Genomic DNA, 14,227 nt, shown 5'->3' with positions numbered 1-14,227 from the left:
AAAATGTCATGTTAAACCCATTCAGTGAATTTCTGCTAAAAAAAAAAAAAATCTGGCATAATAGTTTATAAGCTGTAAGCAATCTTTTAAAGCAAAGTTGAAATGCTGGGTGTTAGACCACTTTAACTTGAACTGAGCCTGTGGTCTTCCATTTCCTCAATATGTTCCTAACTGTGAAAACAGACAGCTGAAATTTCTTAGACAGCTTTCTGTATCCTTCCCCTAAACCATGATGGTGAATTATCTTTGTCTTCGGGTCATTTGAGAGTTGTTTTTAGACCCCCATGTTGCTTTTCTTCAGAGAAAATTAAAAGAGGAGGGAAACTTACAATTGACCCCCTTTACCTCCTTGGCGGTAACCCCGTGTGTGACACGGGGTAAGCCGCCGGAGGGTGCCGCTCAGGCCCTGCTGGGCCGATTTTCATAATTTTTTTTTTGCTGGACGCAGCTAGCACTTTGCTAGCTGCGCCAGCACTCTGATCGCCGCCGGCCCCTGCCCGATCGCCGCTATCTGCTGCGGCGCGGCCCCCCCCCCCCCCAGACCCCAGCGCTGCCTGGCCAATCAGTGCCAGGCAGCGCCGAGGGGTGGCCCGGGACTCCCAATGACGTCCCGTCAGTGACGTCATCCCGCCCCGTCGCCATGGCGACGGGGGAAGCCCTCCAGGAAATCCCGTTCTATGAACGGGATTTCCTGATCGGAGATCGCCGAAGGCGATCGAAGCGGGCGGGGGGATGCCGCTCAGCAGCGGCTATCATGTAGCGAGCCCTCGGCTCGCTACATGATTAAAAAAAAAAAAACTTAAAAAAAAAAACTGCTGCGCTCCCTCCTGGCGGTATTTTTCATACCGCCAAGGAGGTTAAATACTGTTTCTAATAATTAAATTCACCTGTGTATGTAGGTCAGGTGTCACTGAGCTTACCAAGCCAATTTGAGTTCCAATAATTAGTTTTAAAGGTTTTGGAATCAATAAAATGACAACAGTGCTCAAATGTATGCACCTGCCTAATTTTATTTAAACAATTATTGCGCACTTTCTGTAAATCCAATAAACTTCATTTCACTTCTCAAATATCACTGTGTGTGTCTCCTATATGATATATTTAACTGACACTTTTTATCATAACAACTAATGATTTATACAGGAAAATCCTGACAATTAACAAGGTTTCCCAAACTTTCGCACCCCACTGTAATTTGACTCTATGGAGTAGGACTTGAAACACCCAGGTGCAGACTACCCAGCAAGCTCATGGTGAACCAGAACTCGGAGTGTGTTGGGGCTACAAAGGACCAAAAAGCCCTCTTACTAAAATGCTATGGAAAACAAATGTTTGCTTTCTTAAAACAGAAATACCCAACAAACCTACATTCCGCAGTGATGTACCTTGCCAGTAGTAAAGATGTCAACCACTTGTGATAAATTTAAAAGTGAAAAATCGGGGTGAACACTGACTATATCATTTCTAAAGCAATATTTTGAAAAAAATAAGCAATTATGAAAATGTAACCCTTGGGGGGGGGAACAGTGGCCAGGGGGTCCGCTGCGCAATATTACACACTGTTATTGCTGCGCACAATCAAGATTTTCCACCATGTTCGATCAATGCTTCTGACCAATATCAGCTAGAAGTCGATCAAAACATTGACTGGGTAGACGTGTTAAGGCACTGATTTTAATCTAATTCTATAAAATTATCGAAACGGAATATTAATTGAGCTGCAAAAATCGGTAAATGTATGTCTACCTTAACTCTCCATCAAACACTGAAGTGTCAGTCCTGGGTGCAGTCTCTTTAAAGAAAATGAAATAGGTTTAATAAAAAAAAAAAAAAAAAAGCCAGATACTTACCTAAGGAGAAGGCTCTAGGTCCCATAGAGCCTTCACTCTCCTCTCCTGGTCCCCTTGTTGCAGCGTCAGCTCCTCCGTTTAAATCCCCCACCGCGGAATACTTTGGAAGTCTTCGGAGCAGAGTCCTCCCAAAGACAGGTGGCTCCATACTGCGTGAGTGCGTGAGAGAGGGCGCTCACACGTGCGCAGTATGGAGCGCCCGTCTTCCTGAGGACTCAGGATCCAAAGACTTCGGCCACACACACAGCAGTATTTGACCAATTTGGTCAAATACTGCTACAGAGGAGGGGGGGGGGGGGGGGGGGGAGGGGGGGGGTTACGACGAATAGAACTGCGGCTGCGTGGCCAGTACAAGAAAACTTTGTTTTGCGCTGGTGCAGTAAGGCCTGGAACCCACTACCAATCGCAATCGCTAGCGTTTTGTATGAGCGGTTTGTAAGCGATTTCATGAGCTTTTTCGGGAACAATTTTAAAAAGTGTAATTAATTTGCCAGCGGTTGTGTAGCGATTAGTGTTTTTAATTCTGATTGGTCCTTTCAATTACTTTTCATTTACAGTGTGCAGTAATGTAAAAACGCTTGCAAAATCGCTCTGTGTACATAGTTACATAGTTATTTTGGTTGAAAAAAGACATACGTCCATCGAGTTCAACCAGTACAAAGTACAACTCCAGCCTGCTTCCTCACATATCCCAGTTGATCCAGAGGAAGGCGAAAGGTAGGTAGGTTTTGACGAGCGATTATGCCAGCGTTTATATACTTTACATTGCAGAAATGCCAACCCTAATCGCTAACGCTCAAAAATGCTGCATGTCCTGAGTTTTGCGGTTTTGGTAATCGCAATCGCTCCAGTGGAATTTGGCCCATCCATTAACATTAGCTGAGCGTTTAGGGAAACCGCTAACGGTTTTAATCGCTCACAAAATCGCTGTAGTGGGTTCCAGCCCTCAGCTCCCGATGAAGCGGGAGCTGAGTTCTATTCGTCTAGTTAGACTAATATATAGCAGGTTACCAACGGTGGGGAGCGGAGCATCGGAGGACGGCGCGGGACATGACAGCTGCAGGGGGCCAATAGAAGCCCCAGGTAAGTGTCAGTTTTAGTTTTTTTAAACATACCAGAGAACCCCTTTAAACAGTTCCCATTGACTTTAACCTGTAGTCATGTGATAAGCACACACTAGTCATGTTGTTGAGAGACACAGTGATGACAATGACACACAAGTATTTCAGGATTATGCAGGAAATTCCCGACATCCAGTGAATGAGTTGTCTTTATTCACCCTGACGCAGCTCACAGCCCATCTGCCATGTCAACAACGCACCTAATTATTAACGGACATTACAATTAATTATTAACCCGGAGCCTGTACAATGTATTGCCACATAAAGAGAATCTGTCACCATTTCACAGAGAAAGGAGTAACAGAGTTAAAGGAGCCATACATCAGACGATGATGGGCAGATCGGCCAAGAGACAGATCTCTCTCTGAGTGTATCTGATTAGAGAGAGATCTGTTTCCTGCTCATACACCGCAGGCCGATTCCAGATTGATTTCAGCATGAAATGTCTTGGGACTCGGTCTCGTCGTAATGTATAAATGTTGTGTCGCCCCCCCATGTGTTATAGGTCATACATTAACTGTCCTGTCGCCCACTGCATATCCATTTGTCTTCCGGTTGTTCCTCTTCCGTTTGCGCCTCACACGCTGTTGGCATTTAACACGTCACACGCGCGCCATGTGCTACACGCCGGCGGCATGAGGTGCAAATAGAACAGGATAAACCGAAAAAAAGGGATAGGCAACGCGCAGTGGGTAACAAGACAGATAATGTATAAATGCACACATGGCAGGGCACATAGGGGGAACCGCGCAGGGGGGGGGGGGGGGGTGTTTCGTCCACTGAGTGCATTTTGCGATTATATTGCGATACTGGAAACCACATAGGAATGTTTCGATTAGTGCAATGCTTTGAATCGCTGTGCCTGCTGCATCTTTCAAGCGATTAGCCCCCGATACAAAGTATAGGAGCGCAAAAAAAAAAAAAAAAAAAGATGTCACAAACCAATTGCACCGCTATGCGAATGTTCTGTGATTCTGCAAGTCACAATATTTTCCCTACCAGCATAAATTGCAAACGTATCGCGCCCGTATACCCACCGGATCACTGCGCAATCGCTGCAGCGGAATATGGGAGACACAAAGTGCAATCGCATTTGCCATTGTTTGTGGAAAACTATCCTAAGCGACAGTCGGCAGAAAAGCCTGTTCTGGATAAAATGAGGCACTGGGCAAAAAACATAACATGGTTCCCCTTTAACTCGCTGCTTAAGAGTGTCCCTCCCTTTCTTTCTTCAGAAAAATACCTCACTGGTAATGCTGTATTCCCTGATGATGGTGGAAGGCCGAAACCTTGGTCAGAAGAGGAGAGCGGGCAATCTTTCCTAATATGCCAATAGTGGCAGTGGTTTTAAGGTGCACTTTATCTTGGTGTTAGTGCAATACCTAATATACGATTCCATGCAACAGTGTCCAGTGTGCATGAACCCTCAATGGGAGTTGTTATTTTAATTTAAAGGGATACTGTAGGGGGGTCAGGGGAAAATGAGCTGAACTTACCCGGGGCTTCTAATGGTCCCCCGCAGACATCCTGTGCCCGCGCAGCCACTCCCCAATGCTCCGGCCCCGCCTCCGGTTCACTTCTGGAATTTCTGACTTTAAAGTCAGAAAACCACTGCGCCTGCTCGCCCGTGTCCTCGATCCCGCTGATGTCACCAGGAGTGTACTGCGCAGGCCCAGACCATACTGGGCCTGCGCTGTGCGCTCTTGATGACATCAGGGGGATCGAGAACATGGCAACGCAGGCGCAGTGGTTTTCTGACTTTAAAGTCAGAAATTCCAGAAGTGAACTGGAGGCGGGGCCAGAGCATCGGTGAGTGGCTGCGCCAACACAGGATGTCTGCGGGGGACCATTAGAAGCCCCGGGTAAGTTCAGCTCATTTTCCCCTGACCCCCCTACAGTATCCCTTTAAAGTGGAACTGAAGATTGCTTTAACCTCCCTGGCGGTCTATTAAGATCGCCAGGGCGGCTGCGGGAGGGTTTTTTTTTAATTTAAAAAAAAACTGTTTCTTGCAGCCAACTGAAAGTTGGCTGCATGAAAGCCCACTAGAGGGCGCTCCGGAAGCGTCATTCTGATCGCCTCCGGCGACCAGAATAAACAAGGAAGGCCGCAATGAGCAGCCTTCCTTGTTTTGCTTACATCGTCGCCATAGCGACGAGCGGAGTGACGTCATGGACGTCAGCCGACGTCCTGACGTCAGCCGTCTCTGATCCAGCCCTTAGCGCTGGCCGGAACTTTTGTTTCGGCTGCGCAGGGCTCGGGCGGCTGGGGGGACCCTCTGTCGCCGCTGCTCGCGGCGGATCGCCGCACAGCGGCGGCGATCAGGCAGCACACGCGGCTGGCAAAGTGCCGGCTGCGTGTGCTGCTTTTTATTTCGCTCAAATCGGCCCAGCAGGGCCTGAGCGGCGACCTCCGGCGGTGATGGACGTGTATAGGAGGTTAAAGAGAACCCGAGGTGTGTTTAAAGAATGTTATCTGCATACAGAGGCTGGATCTGCCTATACAGCCCAGCCTCTGTTGCTATCCCAAACCCCACTAAGGTCCCCCTGCACTCTGCAATCCCCCATAAATCACAGCCGTGCTGTGAGGCTGTGTTTACATCTGTAGTGTCAGTCTCGGCTGCTCCCCCGCCTCCTGCATAGCTCCTGTCCCTGCCCCCATCCCTTCCCTCCAATCAGCAGGGAGGAAAGGGATGCAGGCGGGGACCGTAGTTCTGCAGGAGGCGGGGAGAGCAGCAGACTGACACTATAGAGATAAACACAGCCAGCTCTGACAAGCTGTTTGTCAGCAGCGTGGCTGTGATTTATGAGGGATTGCAGAGTGCAGGGGGACCTTAGGGGGGTTTGGGATAGCAACAGAGGCTGGGCTGTATAGGCAGATCCAGCCTCTGTATGCAGATAACATTCTTCAAACCCACCTCAGGTTCTCTTTAAAAAAAAAAAAAAAAAAAACAGTTTCACTTACCTGGGGCTTCTGCCAGCCCCCTGCAGCCACTGCCAGCCCCCTGGAGCCGTCCTGTCCGGCCCATCACAGAGCGATCCTTCGTTCACCCGCCGCCGGCTAGTTTTGTTTTCGCCGATTTGGAGTCAGTGGACCACTTCGCCTGCGCAGCCCTGGCCACACATATCCTTGCTTGCATTCCCATCTGCAATAGCATCCTGTGCAGGCCAGGACTTACAAGTCGGCGGGCCAGTTTCGGTTTCAGCAATCTTCAGTTCCACTTCAAGTTATCTTACGTGTTGTTGTTTTTTTAAGTGTACCTCCTTGTGCAATTAAGTATAGCCTGATTGTGGTTTTTGTACCTTGGTGGTGGCCACATCACTCTGTTCTGTCAGCACTGGGTGACTGCAGACGTCACAGAGAAGAGGTTTACACAGCTCAATCGCCGAGGCATATACGTATTCAATGCTGCATTCCCTCAAATAATGAATAAGAAAAAGACCTTCTTACCAAACCTGCAGCTTGATCTTCTTCCCCTGGATCTCTGTAGTCCGAATTTTAAAGTCAATCCCTGCATGAGATGAAAAGGTTCCAATGTGATGACTTGAAGTATTGTAAATAAAAATGGACAAGGAAAACGAAAACAAAACTGTGGCAAAGGTGGAGCCGCTGGTAAAAGCGACCAACCAAAATGGGTGGCCTGGGCACCTGATTTATCAAACCAGTGCAAGGAATATTGGAGAAGTACTACTCCCATATTCCTTGCACTGGTTTGATAAATCTGACCCCAAAAGTCGTGGAAGAGATTGGGGGCCATGACTATGTACCATGGAAAATGCTGCAGAAGAGGTCAGTGCTATATAAATACATAATAATAATAATAATATGGTAGGATATTAGACTATGACTATGGTAGGATTAGATTGTGATCTCCTCTTAGGAGAGTGACATGACTATGTACTCTGTAAAGCGCTGCAGAAGATGTCAGTGCTATATACATAGTGTAATGTCCTACCGTATTATCATTATGACTATGGTAGGATTAGAGTGTGAGCTCCTCTGAGGACAGTCAGTGACATGACTATGTACTCTGTAAAGTGCTGCAGAAGATGTCAGTGCTATATAAATACATAATAATAATAATAATAATATGGTAGGACATTAGACTAGGACTATGGTAGGATTAGATTGTGAGCTCCCCTGAGGACAGTCAGTGACATGACTATGTACTCTGTACAGTGCTGCAGAAGAGGTCAGTGCTGTATAAATACATAATAATAATATGGTAGGACAGTAGACTATGGTAGGATTAGAGTGTGAGCTCCTCTGAGGACAGTCAGTGACATGACTATGTACTCTGTATAGTGCTGCATATGTCAGTGCTATATAAATACATAACAATAATTCCCACCATTTATAAAGCCCCTATCACTATATTCATTATTACGCTCTTATAGTATTATCACACTATTACATCTCTTCTGAGAGCGGGGGTGACTCCCATGTGAAATGCAAGGATTGGTGCTGTGGTGAGTCAGTGTACAGCTGGCCTGTCAGTTCACCTCTCTGATCCCAGGAATGTCTGGTGGCTGATAAGGGACACTTCCTAGTTTTTATGGCCAGGATACGGTCTGGTAACAATGACAGGAACAATGAGCCAGCTCTGATCACATCTCACATGAAATCAGCGCTCTTCCTGAAGAGGACCTGTCATCCCAGATCAGGGGGAGAAAAGAGGCCTAGGAAGGGGCATTATTCTAGGTCATGGCTAAATTCCATCACCCTGCTGCAGTTACACATTATCCAGTCTGCATTCAGCTGTGGGGAATGTCAAAAGCCACATGTTAATGAAGGGGAAATTCCATTTTTGTTACATAGAGGCACAGATGGGTGTTCCACTCATCCTATTGTAATCTGTTCCTAAAAAATAATATTAGTCATCGTCTAATGTGCTACCTTATTATGTATGTATGTATGTATGTATGTATGTATGTATGTATGTATGTATGTATGTATGTATGTATGTATGTATGTATATAGCACTGGCATCTTCTGCAGCACATTACAGAGTACACAGCCATGTCACGGACTGTCCTCAGAGGAGCTCACACTCTAATCTCTGCCACAGTCATAGTCTATTGTCCTACTGTATTATTATTATTATGTATTTATATAGCACTGAAATCTTCTGCAGCACATTACAGAGTACATAGTCATGTCACTGATTGTCCTCAGATGAGCTCACACTCTAATTCTGCCATAGTCATAGTCTAATGTCCTATCATATATTATTATTATTATTATTATTATTATTATTATTATTATTATTATGTATTTATATAGCACTGGCATCTTCTGCAGCACTTTACAGAGTACATAGTCATGTCACTGACTGTCCTCAGAGAAGCTCACAATCTAATCCTACCATATAGTCACAGTCTAATGTCCTACCATATATTATTAGTAATATTATTATTATTACTATTATTAAGTATTTATATAGCACTGACATCTTCTGTAGCACTGGAGACATATAAACAGTATATGTTTTAACAGAGACAGAAATATTTAAAGACACTAAAAAAAAAAAAAAAAAAAAGAAGTAACAATAGCCAATTGTTTAACAGTCACAACCAAACAATCAAACTGCTATCTGCTAAACTACAACAAACACACAAAATAAACATTGAACAAGTGTACACGGGATACCGCTGCAACAAACAGCAGAAAAAGATACAGAGACAAAGAGCAGACTAGAAAATCAGTATGCTGTAAAGAAAAGCAAGCACTTATATACAAGTATATGTAAAATACCACGACAGCTAATAAAACAACAGAATAACAGTGTACTAAGGAGAATGGGAAATAAAGAAAGGAGGGGGGGGGGGGGGGGGAACGACAAGAAAAACTGTACACAAACTCTACATAACAGAAACAAACATCAGGCAAAGGGCAAAGGAAATGCAATGCTAGGTACATATCGTGCAATTTTCTGACAGATCGATTTTTTCCAACATGACCGATCTGATTTTCAATCGATTTTTTTTTGTGATTTTTCATAGAAGTGAATGGAAAAATCGGACATGTTAGAAATAATCTGACAGTAAATATCTCAGAAAATTGCATCATGTGTACCCAGCATTAGATTTCCTTTGCCTGATTTTTCACGGTTTTTTTAGTGATCGTCATTGCAACGTATTTTAATCGTGATTGCTCAAAACATAGGAAAATGTTCAATGAAAAATATGCGGTTATTGCATAAAAATGGCCATCGCATAACTGCTAGTGTTTTGCGATCTGAAGTGTGAACTAGGAGCATCTGTGGAATTTTTACTGCTGTCTGTGCTCCATATGGAACAATATCGGAACATCTGCAAATAAAATATCTTCTGTAGAGTGGGGAAGAGTCAGGACAGTAGGAAAACAGAGAAATGCACCCTGTATGTATTAAAAGAGTTTAGCCTGACCACCCCCACCCCCCGCCAACTGTGATTTGACCCCTCAGCTGCGTCAGCTGACTGCCACAGCAGAGATCTCATTTGTAAACACAGTATGTTTTTTTTAAAAATGTAAGTATTTATATAGCGCCGACATATTACGCATCGCTGTACAGAGCATATTGTCTTGTCACTAACTGAGAGGGGCTCACAATCAGAGATGCTCAAATCCAAACTTTTGATGAATCCGGGTAGTTGCTATCCGGATTTCATCCTGTTAATTGCAATCACCTGTGCGGGGTGGGCGAGGGGGTCAATCTTACCTCTCTGACATCTTCTTAGCTCCTTGCCTCGGCGCCTCCCACGATGCGGTCCAAGCGGCGGTCACGTAACTGCAAACACTTCCTCCTTCCGGGTTGAAGGAGGAAGTGTTTATACTCACGTGAGGAGCGTGGACCGCATCGTGGGAGGCGCCGAGGGACGGAGCTAAGATGTCAAAGAGGTAAGATTGACCCCCTCGCCCACCCCGCACAGGTGATTGCAATTAACAGGATGAAATCCGGATAGCAACTATCCGGATTCATCCAAAGTTTGGATTTGAGCATCCCTACTCACAATCTAATCCCTACCATAGTCATATGTCTATGTATGTGTCGTGTAGTGTATGTATCGTAGTCTAGGGCCAATTTAGGGGGAAGCCAATTAACTTATCTGTATGTTTTTGGGGTGCAGGAGAAAACAGGAGTGCCCGGAGGAAACCCATGGGGAGAACATACAAACTCCTTGCAGATGTTGAACTGGCTGGGATTCGAACCGGGGACCCAGCGCTGCAAGGCGAAAGCACTAACCACTATGCCACCGTGCTGCCCACTGTCTGCTTCTATGAAAGCAGGAAGTAGACATTGCAAATTTATTGCTGGATTTGTATTAGCTGTAACAAAGAAATGTTTTTCTGTAAATGTTATGCTGTTGCTTATCTTTTACAGCAGAGAGGAAGTTCTGAGTTCAGGTTGACTTTAGGTAGTATTTATTCCCTCATTTCCTGTTCCCCCAGGTGCCCCAGTGATGTCATGGAGGACTCCGGAGATCTGATGGACAGGAAGCAGCAGATAACCTCCTCAGAAACTATAGGAAACCCAGAGCAGGTTCTGATCCGTCAACGTTATCCAAAACTGAAATAAAGCCATTCACAGGCCGGCATGCTTGGCTGGTCGCGAGGAATGTGCCAGTTGCATACTAAATGTTCTTTAATTGGGCGGCGAATAACAATGTCTGAGTGATGACAATAGGCACAGCGCCAGCAGGCTGGACTATTTCTGCTATTCTTTTCAAAGGAAATAAAACTGATTTTTTTTGCGGGATGTGTTGTAATTGAAGGAAGAAAACCAGCAGCCACAATCACTCCCTCTTTCCTACCAACCAACCCCCCCCCCCTCCTCCTCCTCTAAAGCCTCATACAGTCACCCGGTATGATCACTGATTAGTCAGAGCAACAGTTTGGAGAAGGAGCACTAGCATGATCTCAGAGTGCGCACACACATCCAATTTTTTACACTACATGGAGGTAGTAAAATTGGCCAATCAAAATAGGACATGTGTACGCACTCTCGGTCAAGACAGCACCGAGCGATCAATTCGGCCGGAGATTGCCTAGCTTGTACACACAAAGGCCGCCCAGCACCACCACACAATACGATACAATCTTGGCGCTAGCCTAGTTTAGGGAACCCAGCAGGAAACCTCATAGGGAATAGTTCTCCAATCTCAGCACACCTAACGCAAAGTGCGAATCATATACAGTGAAGCATCTAGTCAATGAAAAATATGCTTCACTGTAACTGTTATCGCGCATTCAGCGATAACTCACTGCATGGAGTGCGCTACTACACCTCAACCCGTTAAACCGCAACGCTCCCGCCACACTGTGAATAGGTGGTGCCCTACAGTGCGGCAAGCGGCCGTTATGCCACACCGCAATAACCCACTGTGAAGCTAGCCTAATGCCTGGTACACACCATGCAATTTCCTCTCAGATTTTGGTTCAAATCGATAATTTCCAACGATTGCTTTTCCTATCAATTTTCCGATCACTTCTGTACAAAGTCGAGCGGAAATCAGATCGGGGACCTGTCGAAAATGAAAGATTCAACCCAAAATCTTAAATTGCATGGTGTGTATCAGACAATAATACACAAGACAAGATTACCATTGGAGGAATCAGCAAACAGAGAAAGTAGCGCAAATATACATTAGCTATACTTTTGAATCAAAGAGCAGCACAGTGGCGTAGTGGCCTAACACTCTCGCCTTGCAGCACTGGGTCCCCATTTTCAATCCCAGCCAGGGCACTATCTGCACGGAGTTTGCATGTTTTCCCTGTGCCTGTGTGGGTTTCCTCCGGGCACTCTGGTTTCCTCCCACATCCCAAAAACATACAGGTAAGTTAATTGGCTTTTACATACAAAACACGATACAGACATATGACATAGGTAGGGACTAGATTGTGAGCACCTCTGAGGGACAGTTAAGTGACAAGACAATATACTCTGTACAGTGCTGCGGAAGATGTCAGCGCTATATAAATTCTAATAGATAATATGGTAGGACATTAGACTAGGACTATGGTAGGGATTACATTGTGAGCCCCTCTGAGGACAGTCAGTAACATGACTATGTCTGGTTGAACTCGATGGACGTATGTCTTTTTTTCAACCCAAATAACTATGTACTCTGTAAAGTGCTGCAGAAGATGTCAGCGCTATATAAACACATAATAATAATAATAATGTAGGACATTAGACTATGACTATGGTAGGATTAGATTGTGAGCTCCTCTGAGGACAGTCAGTGACGTGACTATGTACTCTGTAATGTGCTGCAGAAGATGTCCACACTATATAAACACATAATAATCATCATCATAATAATAATAATATGGTAGGGCATGAGGCTATGACTGGTAGGGATTAGATTGTGAGCTTCTCTGAAGACAGTCTACATGACTATATATTCTGTAATGTGCTGCAGAAGATGTCAGTGTTATATAAATACTAAATAATAATTTAAATCAATGAGCGATCAATAAAAAGAGTTGAAGCCTGCGAATCTGTGACCCATAGGCAAATCTGTGCATGGCTGACCCGCAGAGCTTGCCATCAAAGTCGCTTTTGAAGCAGGAGAGTAAACTGAAAGTATCCAAAACAACTTTTTTGGGAAGTTCCAGCAGCAGCAGCGGGGCAGGAATGCAGGAGGGGTGGGAAGGTTCGGGGGCAGGTAGTGGTCTCACCTATGGTGGAGATGTAGGTGCTGTTGAAGCTGTCCTCCGAGAATCGGACGATCAGGCAGGTCTTGCCGACTCCACTGTCCCCGATCAGCAGAAGTTTGAAGAGATGATCGTAGGACTTCGCCATGTTGTGGGAGAGAGGAGAAGGAGGGAGGGAGGAGAGAGGCAGCAGCAGTGGGGAGGGAAGGTGGAGACGGGGGAGGGGAGGGCAGAGAGGGGGAGGAGGAGGGGGGTGAGGGTGACTCCATCACACTCAGCATTGGCTGGAAGAGACTGGCTGAAAAGTTCAGGAATGACAGGGAAGAGGAAGAGGATCAGCAATGCCTACAAAGGGAATCTCAGCTCACAGTTCCTTTTACAGAGAAATTCCACTTTCCTTAGAAAAAAAAGGAAAAAATTGCCATAAATGGCTGCCCTTCTTTGTGACTCTTTTTGCATTTTTTAAAGTTTTTAAAAATGATTTTTACATTCCAGTCTGCGACTAGTACTGTCTGTGAGATTGATCCAGAGATTCCCACCTTGCCTCAAGAGTATTGTAAGGCTGAGAGCAGGAGCCATTGTTACTCATTTTCAACACTTGAAATTATCCTTTAACTGTCAGGGCTCATTTCCACTATTGCGGTGCGGAATCGCCTGGATTCCACCGCTGATGAAATCGCATGCGGATGCGATTCTGCATGCATTTTTGCCGCGAATTCGCATAGGTGAGGGTATATGCGATTTTAACCATGTCACTGCCTGTGTGAATTTACATTGGTACCTATGCGAATTCGCGGCAAAAAACGCATGGGGATATCGCATGCAATTTCCCTATTAAATACATTGCATGTGATTCGCATGCATTCCACTCGCAGGCAAATTGTGCGGCTCTTTTGTGTGTTTTTTCACCGCTGGAAAAAACGCACCTCAACAACGCTACAGTGGAAACAGGCCCATCCACTTGCATTACATGTGTGAATGGATTCGCGATAGTGGAAACGAGCCCTGAGGGCTCTGCCGTGCAGAAAAATCCTGCACAGAAAAACGCTCCGCACAACGCACAAGTGGAAACAGGCCCATCCATTTGTATTGGCTGTGCGAATCCGCATGCGGACAACGCATGCGGATTCGCGATAGTGGAAACGGGCCCTCAGTAAAGTTTGCTGCTTCTGCCTTCCAGGTTCTGTTGGGAGTATTGTGTTATGCTGATTCTTAAAGTTTACCTGGCTGGTGTTCACTTCAAGAGCTTTTTAAACACTAGAGATTTTAAAGGGGTTCTGTGGGGTTTTTTTAAAAAACAAAAACGGACACTTACCTGGGGCTTGTACCGGCCCCCTGCAGCTGTCCTGTGCCCGCGCTGTCCTCCACGATCCTCCTTTCCCCACCGCTGTCACCGTTCAATTATTTGTCTAACTAGACGAATACAGCGTCCTCGCTCCTGCTCGTGTGTTCGGGAGCTTACTGCACAGGCACAATACAAAGTTTACTCGTACTGCGCCTGAGCAGTAAGCTCCCAGAGACAGGAGCAGGAGCTAGCACACTGTATTCATCTAGTTAGACAAATAATTGAACGGTGACACCGGTGAAGGACGGCAAAGGCACAGGACAGCTGCAGGGGG

General features: G+C 45.5%; 1 protein-coding gene across 1 annotated transcript in view; it reads right to left on the bottom strand.

Moving 5' to 3' along the window:
- Positions 1-12,777, bottom strand: part of RAB13 (RAB13, member RAS oncogene family) — a 34,844-nt gene extending 22,067 nt beyond the window's left edge. Inside the window, exons 1-2 of the mRNA XM_068251450.1 lie at positions 12,633-12,777; positions 6,420-6,480 (exon numbers count right to left, since the gene is read on the bottom strand). Coding sequence (XP_068107551.1) covers positions 6,420-6,480; positions 12,633-12,756 — 185 coding nt within the window. The 5' untranslated portion in view covers positions 12,757-12,777. The remainder of the gene's footprint in view (positions 1-6,419; positions 6,481-12,632) is intronic.
- Between the last annotated feature and the right edge of the window lie 1,450 nt (positions 12,778-14,227).

This window comes from Hyperolius riggenbachi, chromosome 9, assembly GCF_040937935.1.
Source record: "Hyperolius riggenbachi isolate aHypRig1 chromosome 9, aHypRig1.pri, whole genome shotgun sequence".
Classification (NCBI taxonomy): domain Eukaryota; kingdom Metazoa; phylum Chordata; class Amphibia; order Anura; family Hyperoliidae; genus Hyperolius; species Hyperolius riggenbachi.
Note: the sequence above shows the minus strand (reverse complement) of the source record. Positions and strands in the feature narration are given on the sequence as shown.